Source organism: Falco naumanni, chromosome 7, assembly GCF_017639655.2.
Source record: "Falco naumanni isolate bFalNau1 chromosome 7, bFalNau1.pat, whole genome shotgun sequence".
NCBI classification, from domain to species: Eukaryota; Metazoa; Chordata; class Aves; order Falconiformes; family Falconidae; genus Falco; species Falco naumanni.
The window spans coordinates 36,854,748-36,875,698 of record NC_054060.1 but is presented as its reverse complement, the minus strand read 5'-3'; the positions used below and the strand labels follow the sequence as shown (position 1 = coordinate 36,875,698).

At 40.8% G+C, this 20,951-nt stretch overlaps 1 protein-coding gene across 1 annotated transcript in view; it reads left to right on the top strand.

Moving 5' to 3' along the window:
* The window catches only part of DYNC1H1 (dynein cytoplasmic 1 heavy chain 1), a 45,728-nt gene that overhangs the window by 13,478 nt on the left and 11,299 nt on the right, over positions 1–20,951 (top strand). Inside the window, exons 22-58 of the mRNA XM_040600706.1 lie at positions 90–256; positions 934–1,107; positions 1,857–2,022; positions 2,105–2,293; positions 2,378–2,572; positions 3,857–4,139; positions 4,417–4,517; positions 6,043–6,202; positions 6,410–6,653; positions 6,835–7,018; positions 7,492–7,704; positions 7,885–8,123; positions 8,232–8,388; positions 8,785–9,012; positions 9,315–9,545; positions 9,674–9,814; positions 10,071–10,304; positions 10,887–11,093; positions 11,190–11,311; positions 11,693–11,858; positions 12,084–12,247; positions 12,519–12,648; positions 13,430–13,563; positions 13,829–13,943; positions 14,069–14,230; positions 14,307–14,521; positions 14,608–14,812; positions 14,952–15,125; positions 15,226–15,345; positions 15,492–15,612; positions 16,230–16,425; positions 17,075–17,192; positions 18,080–18,295; positions 18,854–19,066; positions 19,238–19,365; positions 19,787–19,940; positions 20,730–20,876. Of these exons, the coding sequence (XP_040456640.1) occupies positions 90–256; positions 934–1,107; positions 1,857–2,022; positions 2,105–2,293; positions 2,378–2,572; positions 3,857–4,139; positions 4,417–4,517; positions 6,043–6,202; positions 6,410–6,653; positions 6,835–7,018; positions 7,492–7,704; positions 7,885–8,123; positions 8,232–8,388; positions 8,785–9,012; positions 9,315–9,545; positions 9,674–9,814; positions 10,071–10,304; positions 10,887–11,093; positions 11,190–11,311; positions 11,693–11,858; positions 12,084–12,247; positions 12,519–12,648; positions 13,430–13,563; positions 13,829–13,943; positions 14,069–14,230; positions 14,307–14,521; positions 14,608–14,812; positions 14,952–15,125; positions 15,226–15,345; positions 15,492–15,612; positions 16,230–16,425; positions 17,075–17,192; positions 18,080–18,295; positions 18,854–19,066; positions 19,238–19,365; positions 19,787–19,940; positions 20,730–20,876 (6,513 nt within the window). The remainder of the gene's footprint in view (positions 1–89; positions 257–933; positions 1,108–1,856; positions 2,023–2,104; positions 2,294–2,377; positions 2,573–3,856; positions 4,140–4,416; positions 4,518–6,042; positions 6,203–6,409; positions 6,654–6,834; positions 7,019–7,491; positions 7,705–7,884; positions 8,124–8,231; positions 8,389–8,784; positions 9,013–9,314; positions 9,546–9,673; positions 9,815–10,070; positions 10,305–10,886; positions 11,094–11,189; positions 11,312–11,692; positions 11,859–12,083; positions 12,248–12,518; positions 12,649–13,429; positions 13,564–13,828; positions 13,944–14,068; positions 14,231–14,306; positions 14,522–14,607; positions 14,813–14,951; positions 15,126–15,225; positions 15,346–15,491; positions 15,613–16,229; positions 16,426–17,074; positions 17,193–18,079; positions 18,296–18,853; positions 19,067–19,237; positions 19,366–19,786; positions 19,941–20,729; positions 20,877–20,951) is intronic.

Here is a 20,951-nt window from a genome sequence, read left to right as displayed (position 1 = left end):
TAACTCTTAAAGAACTGTTTTCGCGAATAATTAGCAGTCAGGCTCCTGATACTGTTAAAATGAATATTAACGCAACATTTAAACTTCAGGTGTTTGAGGAAGATGCCCTTAGCTGGGAAGATAAGCTGAACCGTATCATGGCACTCTTCGATGTCTGGATAGATGTCCAAAGGCGATGGGTCTACCTGGAGGGTATCTTTACTGGTAGTGCAGACATCAAGCACTTGCTGCCTGTGGAGACCCAGCGGTTCCAGAGGTAACTTTTTAATTGCCTTGTTCTTTTCTTGCCCCTCATGGGGCACTGTGTGAGCAGGCCTACAACTTGATGACTTCCATGTGGCACTCTCGAAGCTGAAATGCTAACTGTATTCTTACCTCGTCCGGCTGGATTACAGCCCTGCTGTAGGTGTAAGTTCATCAAGCAAACAAATATGGCAAGAGGTGCATGTAGGCAACTATGGCAGAAAAAGGCTGGTGTGAAATTTTTAGAAGGTGATTGGGATTCAGATGGTTTTTCTTATTAGTTCCAGTCAACTATCTCAAGGATTTTTCTGGCATTGTGGCTGCAACAAGCAGACTGATTCCTGTTGCCACAGCCTTTAGTCTCACCTTTCAAATGTAATTTTCTTCCTCTGCTTTAAGTTGCTCTGGTCATCCTTATTCATTCCACACACTTCCAGTCAGGTCAAAGAATGAGACGTATGCATCTCTTCAGGGGTGGAATTCATTGATCAAATGTTGCAAAGAAGTTAGGTTATGTTGTTGTGGACTTGAGGTAGATGAAGAGCTATTTTGAGGAATTTAGCCTTGTGTTCCCTAGGGCAACCACAACAATTAGAGAGGCAGTGGTCATTTAGAGACAAGTAACTGTGGTGTTCCTGCAGGTCTGTGGTTACTGAGTTTGCACTATGTACTGTGCTATTTTACTTGCAGCATCAGCACTGAATTTTTGGCGCTCATGAAGAAGGTGTCCAAATCTCCGCTTGTGATGGATGTTCTTAACATTCAGGGTGTGCAGAGGTCATTAGAGAGACTGGCAGACTTGCTTGGGAAGATACAGAAGGCACTGGGAGAATACTTGGAAAGGGAGAGGTCCTCTTTCCCTCGGTAAGAAGTTTACTTTAATTGACTCTTGAAGTAAAGTAGTTTGCTGTTTCTGTGCAGGAAAATGGTGTACTGTTTTGTAAAGCCCCTGCCAGTTTTTATGTACTGCACATATGTAAGATGTTACAAACATTTAAATCTGTGTTGTCTAAATACAGAATTCAGTTATTAGCTAATTCTCAGGAAGTGGGACTAAAACTTCCCTTACTTGCTCATTTGTGGCTGGTTTTAGGATTCATACACTGCTTAGGGAACCACTAGCTGATTTCTGTAAACTTACAGGTTCTATTTGGAACAGCTCAATTCTGGCATTGGATTGAAGGATAGTGTCTAAACTGTCACAATCCAGTGTTCAAGGCATTGGTTCTGACTTATCTGTAGTCCTCAACTAGTTTGTCACTTCACATGAGAGAGAAAGGGTGAGGGAGGTACTGAGTGGGAGTTCTTTCTCCCTGCCTTAATAGACTTAATTCAATCCCAGGCTCTACTGTGGGTATTTCAGGGATGGGTAGGTGAAGAAAATAATCCATAGTACAGAGCATGTGTACACTTTGTGTGGTACAGAACCATGTGAACTGAGACTTAATCCTAGAAATTAAGTATAACTTCAGCAAATCGATGGTTTGTGTGTTCTTGCCATGTTGGGGAAACGAGTGTTAGTTACTCCCATATAGTGACCATCTTTGAAGCATAAATAAATTAAAAGTGATAGTTGGAGTTCTGATATAGATCTAATTTTATGTAATTATTAGGTTTTATTTTGTTGGTGATGAAGACTTGCTTGAAATCATTGGAAACAGCAAAAATGTTGCTAAGCTGCAGAAACACTTCAAGAAGATGTTTGCTGGTGTTTCTAGCATTATTCTCAATGAAGATAATTCTGTGGTTCTTGGGATATCCTCACGTGAAGGAGAGGAGGTACAGCTGCAGTGTTTCTTTCTTCTTAAATAAAGTTCTGAAAATAAGTGAACATGGGCTGATTTAAACCTAATACTTGCAGGTGCTGTTCAAAACACCTGTCTCCATCACGGAACACCCCAAGATCAATGAGTGGCTCACTCTTGTTGAAAAAGAAATGAGAGTCACCCTTGCTAAATTGCTTGCAGAATCTGTTACTGAAGTCGAAATCTTTGGAAAAGCAACTTCAATTGACCCAGCAGTCTACATCTCTTGGATTGACAAGTACCAGGTATCATTAGGGAACACTTAAGCATGCCGCAGCTTGGTTACTTCTGTGAGGAAAAACTGTCTGACAAGGATTTTTGTTACACAGGCTCAGCTTGTTGTCCTGTCAGCCCAGATTGCGTGGTCTGAGAATGTTGAGTCAGCCCTCAATGGTATGGGTGGAGTTGGAGACAACAGTCCTCTCCATTCTGTGCTGGCTAATGTTGAGGTCACACTCAATGTCCTGGCAGACTCTGTGCTCATGGAGCAGCCACCTCTTCGCAGAAGGAAACTGGAGCATTTGGTAAGTAAAACTTCCTTTCCTCTTCTTGGTTTGCAGGTGAGGATTTTTGAAGTTTAACGGTGATGTGATTTAACCCCAGCCAGCAACCAAGCACCACACAGCCACTTGGTCACTCCCCCTGTGGTGGGATGGGGGAGAGAATCAGAAGAGTAAAAGTGAGAAAACTCATGGGTTAAGATAAAGACAGTTTAATAGGTAAAGCAAAAGCTGCACGCATAAGCAAAGCAAACCAAGGAGTTTACTCATTACTTCCCCTGGGCAGGCAGCTCAGCCATCTCCAGGAAAGCTGGGCTCCATCACATGTAACAGTTACTTGGGAAAACAAATGCCATAACGCCAGATGTCCCCCCCTTCCTTCTTCTTCCCCCAGCTTATATATACCAGCCTGATGTCATATGGTATGGAATATCCCTTTGGCTAGTTCAGGTCAGCTGCCCTGGCTGTGTCCCCTCCCAACTTCTTGTGCCTCTCCAGCCTGCTTACTGGCAGTGCCTGAGAAGGTGAAAAGCCCTTGACCTAGAATAAACTTTACCTAGCAGCAACTGAAAAGATCAGTGTATTACCGGTGTCAACATTGTTCTCGCACCAAATCCAAAACACACACTGCACTAGCTACTAAGAAGAAAATGCACTCCATTCCAGCCAAAACCAGGCCAAATGAAAAGACTTATTTTTCCTCTAGGAAAAAGTTACATGCAATTTAAGCAACTACATCAAGCCCTGATTCTGTAGGCGGTGATAGTTTTTCACTCTAGTTAGCTTAGTGCATGGTAGCATATTATAGGCTAGCTTACTGAATTGATCTTCAGACTAGCTCTTCCAAATACGGACATTACTGACTTTCATTCAAATGTAAAATACTTCATTAACCTGCTCATTATTGTAATTATTATATGCCTTTGTTTGTAGATAAGGATTGGGTGGGGTGACTTAAAATCATCCCGGGTTACTTCTCTTGATTTTCAGAGGGAGATACCTGGTCTGTGTTAGGAGTACTTGTCTTCGTAGTTTCTGGCAAGTAAAATACCTAGTTCAGTGGTGTAATGGATTTACAGAGTAAATGGCCCAGAGTGCTTCACTGAAAGCTAGGGAAGTCCTTAACAAGAGCAGTCAACATTGTTCATTTTGTTTCTGTAGCAACAGATTTTAAGGCAGAGACTGTTGGTAGGTCATGATTTTGAAGTGGTAGGAGTTCACAGTGATAATCTGGGAAGCTGTAGGATTCCTAGTTTTATTAGCAGTGGCTTGTATTGCTGGGGTCAAAAGAGTTACTTTGTTCTCCAGATCACTGAGTTGGTGCACCAGAGAGATGTTACAAGATCACTGATCAAAAGCAAGATCGACAACTCCAAATCCTTTGAGTGGCTCAGCCAAATGCGGTTCTACTTTGACCCAAAACAGACAGATGTGTTGCAACAGCTCTCCATTCAGATGGCAAATGCCAAATTCAACTATGGTTTTGAGTACCTAGGTGTTCAAGATAAGCTAGTACAGACTCCTCTTACTGACCGCTGTTACCTGACAATGACACAAGCCCTGGAGGCAAGACTTGGAGGATCACCATTTGGTAAGTTTGTACTGTAGTACAGTAAAAACTTGAGACAAGTGTATAAACTCTTTACATATTAGAGAGAATAGCTTTATATGTAAACAGGCAGAACACTTACAGCTAAGATACTGAGGAACAAAACAGCCTTCTGGGGGAAGTTAAGACAGTTCTAGGTTTCACTGAACCCTCTTGCTGGGGACCATCAGAATCATCATGCTGGCAGGTTACATGAGTAGGCAGTGGTACCTCCTCAGATGGTAAATACTGAAGCGTGTCTGTCTCACTTCAAAAATAGGTCCTGCTGGTACTGGTAAAACAGAATCTGTTAAGGCTCTTGGACATCAGCTTGGTCGCTTTGTGTTGGTTTTCAACTGCGATGAAACATTTGACTTCCAGGTAAGCTGTTAAAAAATTTAGTCCTTACTAACAAGCAATAGGAATCCCTTCAGAACTCTGAGACAACCAGCAGTGATTATGGTCAAGATGACTGTCTGTAAGCCTTAACTGAGCCAGTATCTATAGGTCATATAAACGCTCTGTAGCCAAAAATGCCTAAAGCAAAAGTGTGGAAGAACACTGGTGGGGGAGGGGTTCTGGTTTTTTAGAACAGGTAATTCTATAGCAGCAAACGGAGGGAAAGGAAGCGCAGGGCAGGGGCTTAAGACTGTCTGACTTAGGAAAGGAACTTAAACTGCTCAGTTTGTATTGATAGTACTGATTTACTGGAGAACAAATGAGAGTGCGAGACTAACACAAATTATCCTTTGCGACAGAACGGGAGTTCGCCTCAGCATGTGAAAGATTCTTCTAAACTAAGAAAGCTTACCCAGATATTTCAAAATTAATGACATCTTCAAACTGAGAACCAGATGAAATGCTTCTGTAAACTCTTAACACAGCAAACATGTCAAAATAAAAACCTAAGTCAGGTGTATATATAAAAAATAATATAAAACCTGGACAAGGAATCATGATACTTAATGGACTCTGGCAGGTTGCCCATTGGTTTGGGTTTTTTTCTGTACAGCTGTATTTCAGTCAGACCAGGAGTCCATTTGATCAGCCCTAGGGCCAAAGCCTGTAGTGGTGACCAGTAAGAAAATACCTAGGGAGTACTAAGGTTGCAGATGGTGTATGATACTCCTTCCTTGCCCCCAGTTCCCTTCCTGCCTCTGATAGTTGTGAGGATCAAGAGATTCCAAGCTGAAACGGGTTACTCCGTTCATGCTCCAGTGAATCTTCCTCTGGGTACTCATTTTTCCCCTTAAATCCATATGCACACTTGCTTCTATAGCATTCTTTACCAAAGAGTTCTGCTGCATTACTATGCATTTTATGAAGGAGCATCTTCTTTTGTCTTTTTTAATGACTCCTTACTTCTTGTAGTGGAAAAGACAGTGAACAGTTGATTCCTGTTTATCCTAAACCAGTGGCTTTTAGGCCTCCATCACGTTCCTTCATGTCGCCTTTGCAGAATCCTACCTTAAAGGTTGTTCCTTCTGGTGGAAGCCTCATCATACTGTGGCCATCCAATTTGTTCTTCTGAAGTATTTTGTGATCCTAGTATCCTCCTTGTGATGAAGGACTAGAACTGCACTTGGTATTAATAGTATCAGCAAACAAAACATTATGCAGTGGACTTACCTTGACTGTTTTGTGAATACATGGCAGTACAGTATGTAGTAATAGGAAGCTGTGATCATTTTTGTGATTTTGTGATTCTGTGAAGCAGTGAACATCTGAAAGTCAGTTAGAACCCTTTTATAACTCTTACAGTACCATAAAGGTGGTAACCTGCATGTAAATGTAGCTCCTTCCTGCTTCGAATGCATTGTATGAAGTGCTCCGTTCTGCTGTCTTTGCCTGTGCACAGGCAAGAATGATCATGCAGCTTCAGTGAATTTTCCCCCTGTGTGTGCAGGCAATGGGACGCATCTTTGTGGGACTTTGCCAAGTAGGTGCGTGGGGCTGCTTTGATGAGTTCAACAGACTGGAGGAGCGTATGCTCTCTGCTGTGTCACAGCAAGTTCAGTGCATCCAGGAAGCCTTGCGAGAGCATTCCAACCCCAACTATGACAAGAGTATGTAATTGTTTGTTCCTAATAGTGTTATACAGCATCTCTAATGTCCTTCATGCTGTTTTGTTTCTCAGTTATATTTCTCCCAAACAATACAAGGAAGAAGCCATTTTCTATCAAAATGTAAAACCTTGAAGTGAAAGTATGCCTTCTGTTCTCAGGGCGATTGATTGCTGGCTCAGGTGTAACTAAATGCATTCTCTTTTTCAGCTGCAACACCTATTACTTGTGAGCTGCTGAACAAACAAGTCAAAGTGAGCCCTGACATGGCTATCTTCATCACCATGAATCCTGGCTATGCAGGCAGATCAAATCTGCCTGACAATTTGAAGAAATTGTTCCGTAGCTTGGCAATGACAAAACCAGACCGTCAGTTGATTGCCCAGGTCATGTTGTACTCCCAAGGTTTCCGTACAGCTGAAGTGCTTGCCAATAAGATAGTACCATTCTTCAAGTGAGTAACAAGTTTGGCTCCAGTCAGTAAAAATAGAGCTTATTGTTCAAAGCTGTAATGCTCTGTGCAACTCACTAAGCATGTTGTGCAGCAATCATTTCAAGTAAATAGTGGCATTTACCGAGTGTTGTGTTGGTCCCTATAGAGAATCAAATTGTGTTTTGTCTCTTTTGCTTCTTAGGCTTTGTGATGAACAGCTGTCCTCCCAAAGTCACTATGATTTTGGCTTGAGAGCACTGAAGAGTGTGCTGGTTAGTGCAGGTAATGTGAAGAGGGAGAGGATTCAGAAGATAAAGCGGGAGAAAGAAGAGCGTGGTGAAGTTGTTGATGAGGGAGAAATTGCTGAGAACTTACCAGAACAAGAGGTAATGTGTTTGTGAACTCCTCTGCTGTGATAAAGTACAGGAAGCATACTAAACAAAGCAAATGACCCTACAGTGTTTACTTTGCTTGCATGGCTTCACACTAAATGGTAATGTTACAAAGGTAGGAATTTGGTACCTTAGAAGCACCAGGTTGAGCATGTCTTAGGAGTCCTGAATCATAGTGAAAGACTTGTTCTTATGAAGTAGTATATTCATAACACTCATTTGCTGCTCAGTTCCTCGGCATTTAATACTCGTGGTGAAGAGACATAAGAAACTACAGTTGTATAAACTGAAAATCAATAGGAGATCATTGTGTGGTTTCGAAGTTGAAACCCCACTAATGATTCTTTATACCAAGACCACCCTGGTCTTGTGCTTTCTCAGTATTTACTGAAGTATTCCTTGTCAGATGCGTTCAGTAAAGCAAACTTAAGAAAAAAAGCTTAACCAAAACGTGACTTTCTCTGCAGATCCTCATCCAAAGCGTGTGTGAAACTATGGTACCAAAACTGGTTGCAGAAGACATTCCATTGCTGTTCAGTCTCCTTTCTGATGTATTCCCTGGAGTACAGTATCATCGTGGGGAGATGACAGCCTTGCGAGAGGAGCTTAAGAAAGTGTGTCAGGAAATGTACCTTACCTATGGTGATGGAGAAGAAGTTGGTGGCATGTGGGTTGAAAAGGTAAAATATAAAACTGAAAATGTGGAATTGAAGTTCATGCATAAGACTAAACTTCCGTTTTTGTTATGAAAGGGTAGAAAGCTTTTTCCTCTTTTCTTTCTCTGAAGTGAGCACCACATAGAAGCTTAAATTGACTGCTGAAGTTAAGACTTAATTGGTACATCATTTCTTCTGTGACAGGTTCTTCAGCTGTATCAGATTACACAGATAAATCATGGATTGATGATGGTTGGTCCCTCTGGAAGTGGAAAGAGCATGGCTTGGAGAGTACTTCTGAAAGCCCTTGAACGGCTGGAGGGTGTGGAAGGTGTTGCTCATATTATAGATCCAAAAGCAATCAGCAAAGATCACCTTTATGGTACTTTGGATCCAAACACCAGAGAATGGACAGATGGCCTGTTTACGCACGTCCTGAGAAAGTGAGTCTTAAATAGTGCAAATGAGAAGTAGACGGTACATTAGTGCCATTAATAATTTGGCCTTACCAAGTCTTTGTTCTCCACTGAAATAAATATTTTCTTTAATAGAATCATAGACAATGTGAGAGGTGAACTGCAAAAACGTCAGTGGATAATCTTTGATGGTGATGTAGACCCTGAATGGGTTGAGAACTTGAACTCTGTTTTGGATGACAACAAACTACTGACTCTGCCAAATGGAGAACGTCTCAGCCTTCCACCAAATGTAATGCTACTTCTTTTACATGTTTGCTTGCTGTCCTGTAAATTTGTTGCTTTTACCTTAAAACATACTAGTGCTGTCCCTCTTTCTCATTACAAGTAGAGTAATGCTCATCTCAGGTAGTGGTTTGCTGGAGTTGAGCTTTTGCGAAAACAGACATTTCACATTATACTTTGATCCTGTAAGACAAACTTTGTGGATTATGTAAAAGTCTACGGTAACAGTTAATAGTGATGAACTTACCTTAGGATAGTTAAATGCTGCTGTTCACTATTCAGAAGCTAAATACAAGTTAATTTATTTTTAAAGGTTTTTGAGGGATAGTTTTTTTGTTTTGTTTTGCTTTTGTTTGGGGGGATTTTACTTCAAACTATTTTATTTTAAATCTCTACTCTTCAGGTGCGCATCATGTTTGAGGTACAGGATCTGAAATATGCCACTTTGGCTACTGTGTCAAGATGTGGCATGGTCTGGTTCAGTGAGGATGTTCTCAGTACAGACATGATATTCAATAACTTCCTGGCTAGACTGAGAAGCATTCCTTTGGATGAAGGTGAGGAGGAAGCTCAGCGAAGGCGAAAGGGCAAAGAAGATGAAGGAGAAGAAGCAGCATCCCCAATGTTGCAGGTATAACTTAGATTACATTATGTAATGTAGTAATGATGTAGTAAGAACGCTCATATCAGAAGTCGTATGGAGTACTTAACATCTATGGCAGCCTGTCATGGAAAAACTGACCACCTATTTACATTTTTTTTTTCTTTTATAACCATGTTGTAGAACCTTACAACCATTTTTATAACCAATAACCATGATTAGAAGAATATTAAAATATAAGGCACTTCAAACCTTAAACAAAATTTATTTCCTGCTGCCTGGTAATCAAATGAGAAGCGAGTGCTTTGAACAGTGTTTGTCTCCCCCAACAGATTCAGAGAGATGCTGCAACAATAATGCAGCCGTATTTCACATCTAACGGCCTGGTAACTAAAGCACTTGAACATGCTTTCAAGTTGGAGCATATTATGGATCTCACCCGCTTGCGCTGTCTTGGTTCTCTGTTCTCCATGTTGCATCAAGCTTGCCGCAACGTAGCCCAGTACAATGCCAATCATCCAGACTTTCCAATGCAGATAGATCAACTAGAGCGTTACATCCAGGTAAATACAAAATGCTGCTAAGTGACTGCAGTGTTTGATGTGTCACTGCAGCCAGCTGGGTTTTATTTATTGTTAAGTTGTGATCCATTACTCACAAAACCAAGAGCTGCTTTCGCTGCTTCTTACAGAGGTACCTGGTCTATGCAATACTCTGGTCTCTTTCTGGAGACAGTCGTTTGAAAATGAGAGCAGAGCTGGGAGAATACATCAGGAGAATCACCACTGTGCCACTGCCGACTGCACCCAACATACCTATAATTGACTACGAGGTAAACCTTTCTTATGCTAGAAGAGTTGCACCCTTGTGTCCTTAGAAGCTTGCTTTACATTTTGGAGATGAAACTGGAAAATAAAATGCTAGACTTATCTTAAATTCTATAGCTTCACAGTTCGGTGAACAAGCTGCCTGTTTAAATAAACAAATCAAATTTGATGCCACAAACTATTCTGTGGTTTAAAAAAAAAATTTTAACTGAGGTTGAGCTGTATTCCTGTTCTGAATTGATCTTGGTTTTGTGCTCCTAGGTGTCCATTACAGGTGAATGGGTGCCATGGCAATCCAAGGTTCCTCAAATTGAGGTTGAAACACACAAAGTCGCAGCTCCTGATGTTGTAGTACCAACCCTAGATACGGTTCGCCATGAAGCATTGCTGTATACTTGGTTGGCAGAACACAAACCTCTAGTACTGTGTGGCCCACCAGGTTCTGGAAAGACCATGACCCTCTTCAGTGCTCTCAGAGCTCTGCCTGACATGGAGGTACACAAGAGAGTGTGTGTGTATGTGTGCACGTGCACATGTGTGAATTAGGGAATAGTAACAAGTCTCTAATATCCATAAAGATTAAAGCAGTCTTGATTTAGCACGGAAATGATATGCTAGCCAGAATTCAGTGATACTCCACCTCAGTCAGTCATGTGTATACATAGCAAAAAATAAAAATTACATTGAGCAGCATCTAAATTTATGTCTCAAGATCCTTAATCTAAAAGCTGTTTCTTGCCTTTGCCACTTCAGTAATACAGGAGGATTCCTCTACTTAGTATTTTAAAACCTGTGGTAATATTTAAGCTCTCATCTTTCGGTGTATTTAGGTGGAGTAACACTTAACGTGAAGCTGTGATGTTCTAAGTACAAGGTTGGGCAGGAGGCGTTGCTGCATGCTAAAGGGAGAACCTGCAGCTGGCAGCAAACAGTACACAGACAGTAACCTGAAATACAGATGGTATATGTACCTACACTGTGGAAAGCCAAACTTACCTGTTTTCAAGACTCTTGATGTGTGCTCTTTTCAAGCCTCAATATATTTAAGCTATTTCTTTTCACTGTTGTCTTTTTAAGGTGGTTGGACTCAACTTTTCTAGTGCTACCACTCCAGAACTGCTCTTGAAAACTTTTGATCACTACTGTGAGTACAGGCGTACACCTAATGGAGTGGTGCTGGCTCCTGTGCAGTTAGGGAAGTGGCTGGTGCTATTCTGCGATGAAATCAACTTGCCAGATATGGATAAGTATGGCACACAGAGAGTCATATCCTTCATTAGACAGGTTTGTTTTTCTTTGTAATCAACTATATTGTAACAATTATTTTCAGAGAAATACAGTGTCCCACTGATACTTTCCCCCTCCCCCCCCCCCCCCCAGATGGTGGAACATGGAGGTTTCTATCGTACATCAGACCAGACGTGGGTGAAGCTGGAGAGAATTCAGTTTGTTGGCGCATGTAATCCACCTACTGATCCTGGAAGAAAACCTCTTTCACATAGGTAATGTATCTACTAAACTCCTATACAGCAACAGAATAGGGGTCAAAATTGAAGCATTGACTGTGAAACCTGTTCTTAATACACTTGTTTAACACCAGCTGCGCTGAAATGGTGTTCCTTGCTTTTGAACTAACTGCTAGTTGGTTCTTACCCTGACAGCCAGCCAGGGGACTCACTGTTACACTTCTTGAATAACCTGTCTGAAATGCTGTGGGTACTTCAGAATGCTTTTTAGTCCAAGTCGCTAAGGAGCAATCAAACCAGTTGCAGTTACTGCTGATAATTTTGAATCAAGCAGTTATTTAATTTTGGCAAAAGATAGTGAAAGTAATACAGACTGTAATTTGACTTTCTGTACTGTGTAATATGCTAATCTTTCAGATTTTTACGACATGTTCCTGTGGTTTATGTGGACTATCCTGGACCAGCTTCACTTACTCAGATATATGGAACATTCAATCGTGCCATGCTAAGGCTGATCCCATCGCTTCGCACATATGCAGAACCTCTCACTGCTGCTATGGTAGAGTTCTACACAATGTCTCAGGTAACTTATTAAATACAACCCCAAGCTAATTAGAAGTCTTCCTTTTATGCTGGATCATTTAAGATACATTGTTTGACTTTCACATAAATGACACATATACAAGAACTTGCATTCTGGCAAAAGCCACTGAATGACACTAGCAAAGTAGTATCTTGCAGTGCTAAGGCCTGCAAAAAGTACGGTGCAACTTTGGAATTAAGTAACTAACTAAGTTTAAATTTTTAGGAGAGATTCACTCAAGACACCCAGCCACACTACATCTATTCACCTCGTGAAATGACTCGATGGGTGAGAGGTATATTTGAAGCATTAAGACCGCTAGAAACTTTACCAGTTGAAGGCCTTATCAGGATTTGGGCCCATGAAGCCTTACGTCTCTTCCAAGACAGGTAAAATAAACGTGAGATGGAGAGGGGAAAAAGAAAATTAAAAAAAAGAAAAGGTTCAAAATTAATTTTCCCCACTCCTTGCCAACTTTCATTAGAAGACCAAACTGAAGTGTGTCTGAAATGAGAATATTTCCCTTCGCTCTAACTTGATACTGTTGGGAGTAGTATCTGTGCAAAGCGGAAACATACTTTAGTCATAGCACTGCCATGTGATGTGATTACATCCTCCCATTTCAGAGGGTTGTAGTTACTGACTTGTTTCTTTATCCAGACTTGTAGAAGATGAGGAGAGACGCTGGACTGATGAGAACATTGATATGGTTGCTCTGAAACACTTCCCCAATATTGACAAAGAAAAAGCTATGAGCAGACCTATCTTATACAGCAACTGGCTGTCAAAGGTAAATAAGTAGTTTGCTTAATTATTTTTTTTTTTAATTAAGGGAGCAACTGAATGATGCAGCTCTTATAACTATATTAACATGATAATTGGTGCTTATCACTTCATTAAACTGATCTCCAAGAAGTTCTCACTATGATTATCTGAAGTGAACTCTACCACAAACTTAATAGCTGTTATGCCAGGGATGCCATTGCAAGATCTACTGCAGTACATAAAGGCAGTATTAAATAATATTTCTGAAGAACACTGTAACAGTCCCAGAAAGTTGCTGACAGTTACTGCTTATGGAATCTCTTGGATAAGGCGTTGACCCTTAAACAATACTAGTATTCTACATTTTGTGGTGGACTCTCTTTTGCAATCTGAAGTGATCCTGCTGGGCAACCCATAGAAATCCTGCAGGGTCAAGTTAGAAGTCCATGTAGCCTGCTACTCATCTTTATGACCAAAGGCAAGTGGCTAGAAAAGGCTGTTTAAAATACATCAGCGGGGGGGGGGGGGGGTGGGGCGGGGGGGAGTAAGTCTGTCATTTGGCTGTGACTGGCGTCACTGACTCATCCTATGGTAGGTTCAATAGATAGTGTTTAAACCCCATGCTGCAATCTGTGGAACTCTAGGCTGTGGACATCTTCCTGTGCGAGTTAAATTGAGTACAGCATTCTTAAGCTTTTGTAGAGGATTGCTACTTTAAGTATTTTAATAGTTCTGCTTTCATCTACTCATAAACTGATCCCTAAGAAAAATTCCCTTAGTCTTAAATTCCATGCTGGTTCTTCTAGGATTATATTCCAGTGGATCAAGAAGAATTAAGAGACTATGTGAAAGCTAGGCTTAAAGTCTTTTATGAAGAAGAACTTGATGTACCACTTGTTCTGTTCAATGAAGTCTTGGATCATGTGTTAAGAATTGACCGGTAAGTTCAGACTTCAGTTACTGCTTGTATAAATATTATTTAGAGACTTTTTTCTAAAACAGATTAGCCTGAGTACAGGGTAAGTCAGAAAGGAGTGTGACCCCATTGTTGTCCATAGATGATGTACCGCTGGCCTTCAGCTAGCAGGGTTCTGTCTGGAAAGGTGTGTCAGTTTGGGTACCAATTTGAAAGTTTAGGTGTTCAAGGAAGAGCCTCAGTAAGTTGCTGACACTTGTCAAACATACTTGGTTATGTTCTTTTCCAGAATCTTCCGTCAGCCACAGGGCCACTTGCTGCTTATTGGAGTCAGTGGAGCAGGGAAAACAACCCTTTCAAGATTTGTTGCCTGGATGAATGGCTTGAGTGTCTACCAAATTAAGGTTGGTGTGCTAGTTTACCTTTTAAAAGCCTGTTAGTCAAAACTCACACTTGTTAAATATCAACCCCTAAAAAACCCCATTAAAGCTAAACTGAAACGTTCATAACAAATGTTAAATCTTACTAGGTTCACAGAAAATATACAGGTGAAGATTTTGATGAAGACCTTAGGACAGTATTGAGACGTTCTGGCTGTAAAAATGAAAAAATAGCTTTTATAATGGATGAGTCAAATGTGTTGGATTCTGGTTTCCTGGAGAGAATGAACACTCTCCTAGCCAATGGAGAGGTAAGAAGATTTTAAGTAAATACTTTAAGCACCTTTTTACAATTATAAGCTACAACAAAACTATGTTTTGAATTAGGTTCCTGGTCTCTTTGAAGGAGATGAATATGCTACCCTCATGACTCAATGTAAAGAAGGAGCACAGAAAGAAGGTTTAATGTTAGATTCACATGAGGAACTCTACAAATGGTTCACCAGCCAAGTTATTCGCAATCTCCATGTTGTGTTCACTATGAATCCATCTTCTGAGGGCCTGAAGGACAGGGCAGCTACCTCTCCTGCGCTCTTCAACAGGTAATCGCTGTATATTCAAGCATGTGTTACAAGTACTGTTAAAACAGTAATCTTTGGGAAGCATTGACAAATGCTTTGTATTTCAGATGTGTTTTGAACTGGTTTGGAGACTGGTCAACTGAGGCATTGTACCAAGTGGGCAAAGAGTTCACAAGTAAAATGGATCTTGAGAAACCAAATTATATTGTGCCCGATTACATGCCAGTTGTGTATGATAAGCTACCACAACCACCGTCACACAGGGAAGCTATTGTTAATAGTTGTGTGTTTGTTCATCAGACTCTTCATCAGGTATGTTGCTATGACACTGCTTAACTTACATTGATCTCTAGGTCACAGCATCGTGCACCAGTTTCCTAAAAACTATGATCTTTGGCATCCAAGTACATGTAAAAACAATGCATAATCTACAACTTCTTCTTCCCTAAAGGCTAATGCTCGTCTGGCAAAACGAGGAGGCAGAACCATGGCAATCACACCTCGCCACTATTTGGACTTCATCAATCATTATGCCAACTTGTTCAATGAGAAACGAAGTGAATTGGAGGAACAGCAAATGCATTTGAATGTTGGTCTTAGAAAAATCAAAGAAACCGTTGATCAGGTACGTACCTTTAAAACTTCGCCCTTTATAAGGCTGAAGTGGTTAAATAGATCTCCATGCCTAATATAAGTACTCTCTCTCATCTTACAATCTGTCTTAGGTGGAAGAATTGAGGCGTGACCTAAGAATAAAGAGTCAGGAACTGGAGGTGAAGAATGCAGCAGCCAACGACAAGTTAAAAAAGATGGTGAAAGATCAGCAGGAAGCTGAGAAGAAAAAGGTAAAAATCTTTGTTAATCTCTGTGCATAGTAAATTCCTCCCCCCCCGCCCCCCCCAAAAAAAAAACAAAACAGAGCCTGCAGAACAAGTACTGGAAGAAGTTCCTGCTTCTGAAAAGCAGTATTTTGTTTGAAATTTCCTTCTAGGTCATGAGCCAGGAGATTCAGGAACAGCTGCACAAGCAGCAGGAGGTCATTGCAGACAAGCAGATGAGTGTGAAAGAAGATCTGGACAAGGTGGAGCCTGCTGTCATTGAAGCTCAGAATGGTATGTTAGCACCTGAAGAGATCACACTGTGGGCTTGGATCTAAAACTGAAGTCTATGAGAGAATGTCTTCTGTTGTAGTCCAAGCTGGTACTGTCTAACGAAGGGGCATGCATAGCGCGGAGCTGAACAGTGCTGAGGAAATACCTGGTCCCTGAGTTGTGCCTTTGTGCTGTTTGTAGTACTGACCTGATACTTGGTACTCCTTTTATGGCTTGTGGCTTTGTTTCTGGCAGAACAGCTTTAGTTAGTTATTCAGCTTGTATTCATAAAAAGTCATAATCAGAGAGACCACTGATGCCTTATCGCTGCACAGACAGCATACAATCAAGCTGTCCATTCGTTAAACTGGATAGAGGAATTACTGCTTTAAGTGAATCACTTTAGGCAGCAGCAGAAGTTGCCTGTGGCCAGCTGGCAAGTTGACTGTTCACAGAGAGAAGCCTGTCTTATGTAGCAGTGGTTTGAATGTTACCCACTGGTATCCGCTTCTCTAATAACCTCAGATTCTTTTTGAGAATCTTGAAGCATTTTCACAAATCCAGGATACTTTAATGGGCTTTGCTAACTGTTTGTTTTCTTCCCAATCAACGCTCATCATCTTCCTGGCACTGGCTAGCTGTGAAGTCAATAAAGAAACAGCACCTGGTAGAGGTCCGTTCTATGGCTAATCCACCTGCAGCAGTTAAGCTAGCACTGGAGTCCATCTGCCTACTACTAGGTGAAAGTACAACTGACTGGAAACAAATACGTTCCATCATCATGAGAGAGAACTTCATTCCAACCATTGTTAACTTCTCTGCTGAGGAAATCAGGTAAAGTGCAAGTGTAATTTATTTATATGACTAAAGTATTTACAAAGATATGGATGGTCTTAATTGGACTTTACTCTGTGTGATTGCTTTGATAGCACTTGACTTTGAGACTAAATTATTCCTGCATGTAGTGGATGTGTAGGTGGTACAGGAAATGTACTGCTGAAGCAAAGGTGTGTCATGCAAACTGAGGCAAAACAGCTGCTGTTGAGTAACTTCAAGGCGTGGTTGCAAAGCAGTGTGTTGCTGTCCAAAGCCACGTTACTAATTGAAAGTAGTTTTGTGGCAACAGCAGACCAGCTTGCTGATGGCTTTATCTAGGCTGACTTCCTAGCTGGCTTTTAATCTGAGCCAGACGGTCAAGCTAAAGACACCCGAATTCCCTTCCAACTCCAAATTTTTCTGAGCAGAGTTAAGCAGTTTGTGAGTGACTAATCTTAAAATATTGTTAAATGCCTTTTATCACCTGTAGGCTGTAATTTCTGAAACAGCATCTTGAACTAATCAAAACATACCAGCTACCAGTCAGCAAAACTACTAGTAAATGTTCATGTCAGCTGTGGGAGGCAGGCCAGATAAAGGGATGCTGAACACCTGTGTGCTGTCATACAGTGTACTCATGCTATCTCTAAAAACATTTCCCTTGCAGTGATGCTATCCGGGAGAAGATGAAGAAAAATTACCTGTCAAATCCAAGTTACAACTATGAAATTGTAAACAGAGCATCACTGGCCTGTGGACCTATGGTGAAATGGGCAATTGCACAGGTAAAGTCAGTAGTGCAGGGAAGCAAATGGAAGGTGGAAAGACTGATCCTGAAGGCGTATACAGTGTCTAAAGGCTCTGAATTTGCCTCTATACAACTAAATATTGGAAGATATTTTGCTTCAAAGAAATGGGTAGATGTTTCAGATGAATGCTTCTGGGCTCTGTAGTACTGTGCTAGAAAACTAATGGCCAGTTGTGCTGAGAAACTTCAGGTTTACAGTAAACAACAGCAGATCCTTTCTGTATGTAGCGTCATTCTGCAGGACAATACAGTTCTCAAGTGGAAAATGCCATCCTCTTAATAGAGGTTGCCTAAGTTTTGTCTTGCCTTAGTGGAGTATGCTCACAGGCAGCTCTGTCAGAGTCTTCTAGGTGGACTTCTAAATACTTGACTGGTTTCCTAAAGGAATGCTTGGCTTGTTAAAAGTGTGCCTGCTATGAATGGCCCGATGGGGAGAGACTGTTTAGCTTCGGTCTTGCCAGGCCCCATCCTAATTGTTGTGTTGCTTAGCTATAATCAGTTCTTTACTAATAAAGGTAGATTAGCACGATACTGACATGGACACCCCCAGTCAAGTATTTATGCAGAACAGTGCTGTACACTACTTAATGTGGTCTCAACCTTTCAGGTGACTGCCTGTAAATCTACAGAGCAGTAAAAGGTTCTTGCAAAAAGCAATTACTTATGTGTCTGTGCTTGGTTTAAACTAGAGCCTTAAGGATTGATAAACAATCCTAAGCTTTTGTTAAGTAGCTATTAATTCTTACACAGGTTACAAGTACCTAAGTTTGATAAGCTGCAGTTGGTAGTATACAACTGAATGCTGTGGTTCTTGTTAATACATGTCACTTCAGAAAGTATAAAGGGCCTATTTGCTGTTTACAGCTGAACTATGCTGATATGTTGAAAAGAGTGGAACCTCTACGCAATGAACTGCAGAAGCTGGAGGATGATGCCAAAGACAACCAACAGAAAGCCAATGAAGTGGAGCAGATGATTCGTGATCTTGAAGCCAGTATTGCCCGTTACAAAGAAGAATATGCGGTACTGATTTCGGAGGCTCAAGCTATTAAGGCAGACTTGGCTGCTGTAGAAGCAAAAGTAAGACTTTTATATATCAATAATTCTCCGTTCTTTAAAGTTTGGCAGTCAGAAATTGAACCATTCCTCAAACTTGTGAGTGTGGACTTGGTTGCTTCCCTGTGGTGCGTTTGAGCTGTTTTGTCTCTGGATGTCACGAAGCTTGTTAAGCTAATGAAACCTGACTGGAGTTAGAAATACCAGCTCATGTTGCTAGTTGATTAACAAGACGGTTAACATAAGGCTTAAAATAAGTAGAAAACCTTTGGAAACAGATACGGATGTGGTGTAACTGTAGTGTCTTAACTGGACTTCTTTTGGAAGGTGGGAGGGCAGTGGGGGAAGAATTTCCCTATATACTTGATCTAATCATTAGCATGTCGCTATGATGCTAGTACTTGGCACTTCTGAGTTCATCAAGATAACAGTTAAAAACAGCATAATAAACTAACACTGAAGTGGAGAAACACAAAATTAGCTTTTAAATTTAACTTGGGCCTTGAGTCAATATTTAAGTGTCCTGAGAGACTTGTAATACTACAACAATTCATCTGAAGAGTCTACACCACTTATTTCTAGGTAAACCGTAGCACAGCTCTTCTAAAGAGCCTGTCTGCTGAACGGGAAAGATGGGAGAAGACAAGTGAAACTTTCAAGAACCAGATGTCCACTATTGCAGGAGATTGCTTACTTTCAGGAGCTTTTATTGCCTATGCTGGCTACTTTGATCAGCAGATGCGTCAGAATCTGTTCACTACGTGGTCTCACCATTTGCAGCAAGCAAATATCCAGGTAAAGATACGGTCGTGCTAAGTTAACTGTAAAACAGTTTACTGCGGCAGTTAAAAAAGCTGTAAGATTGTCAAGTAAAGAATGGAGCTATTGGAAAAGAATACCTTGTAGAGCTGCATTTACACTAAATGTCTTCTGGTCAAATACTAACCATGTGTGTACTTCTTGCAGTTCCGTACAGATATTGCAAGGACAGAGTACCTTTCCAATGCAGACGAGCGGCTTCGTTGGCAAGCAAGTTCTCTACCTGCAGACGACCTGTGCACTGAGAACGCCATCATGCTCAAGCGGTTTAATAGGTAATTCATTCTAAGGTGTAGAATTCTAAAGCAGCATTCTCACAGCAGGCAGGATTTTGCACCTGTCAAAGAATCGCAGTAACTCTTTCAAAGCACTGTTTTGCTGTTGTGAGAACTTCTGATGTTTGTAAAAGCTTCTCAACCATGTGTAAACGTAAAGGCTCACTCATCTTTGCTTGTCATTTTTGTCACGCCTAGCTGTTAAGATAAATTGGCTTAAACTGAAGGTATTTTGTTGCCCAAACACAGACTTACCTTTCAAAACCCTGAACCAAAATAAGTCTTTGAACCTGGCCGACTTATTCCTTCAGTGTGTAAGCTTTATAGTTGTGACTAACAGTGCAACCTAAGTTCATAAAACTGCTTAGAGGCTGTCTGCAGTCAAAAGCCAAGTAATGAAAGAGTTTTATTACTGACTTAGGTATCCATTGATCATCGATCCCTCTGGGCAAGCTACAGAGTTTATCATGAATGAATATAAAGACCGTAAGATAACTCGTACTAGTTTCTTGGATGACGCTTTCAGAAAAAACTTGGAAAGTGCCTTGAGATTTGGTAACCCACTTCTCGTCCAGGTCAGTTGCATGATCAAGTAGGAACTTCACAATTCTTGAATTCTGCCCTGTGTACTAGAAAAGTTTGCAGTTGTTCTGTTAGTAAGATGCAAACAACTTTATTTTTGAACCACAACAAGTAAACTAATACAGAGTGAGGTCTTAGTCCTGAGAAGAATATGATTAGTGAGATACACAATCAAAAGAAGGTATTTCCTTTGTCCACCATTTCAAGATCAAATGCTTTTATCTTGAAATGGTCTTTCTTTACTTCTACTCTACAAAACAACTTGCAATTTGTCTCTTTCTTTATTTCCATAAGCTATTTCTAGTCATAGGTAATAGCACCTAATATGGCTAGTTATCTAGAATTAAATCTACTCTGAGTAGCAGTAGGAAGTGTCAGTAATACAGAGAAACAGGCAACTGTAGCAATAGTTGACTTTCACTTGAGATGGATATATCTTTTTGTTTCTTAGTATAGAAATGGCAAAACTGAAGGATTAGCTCACAGATGAGAACAGTAACTGCTAGTGCTGCTTAGAATAGGGTTAATTATGCACTAGAACTAACACAATTATGACCATTAGTAATACTCCCCTTCTCAGATTTTGTACAGTAATAGCCTGAACTCTGTGTTTGTGTAGCTCAACTACAAATCTAAAGTGGAAATACCTTCTGAGTGTGATCCGTATTCTAAACCAACTGCAAATTGATTTCTTACCAGAGCTTTAAGCCCCAGCTGGATCAGGTTTTTTAGCTTGAGACACTTGAAAGCAACAGAATCTCCTAACACCTCTCTGCTTCTAGGATGTGGAGAGCTATGACCCAGTTCTGAATCCTGTTCTGAATCGTGAAGTCCGGAGGACTGGAGGCAGAGTTCTCATTACTCTGGGAGACCAAGATATTGATTTGTCACCATCCTTCGTTATCTTCCTCTCCACCAGAGATCCAACAGTAAGTAAAACAAAAGGCTGTCTTGTTTGTAGAAGTGGTATGTCAGAGAGCTGAGAGAGTTTTTCACGTTTCCTG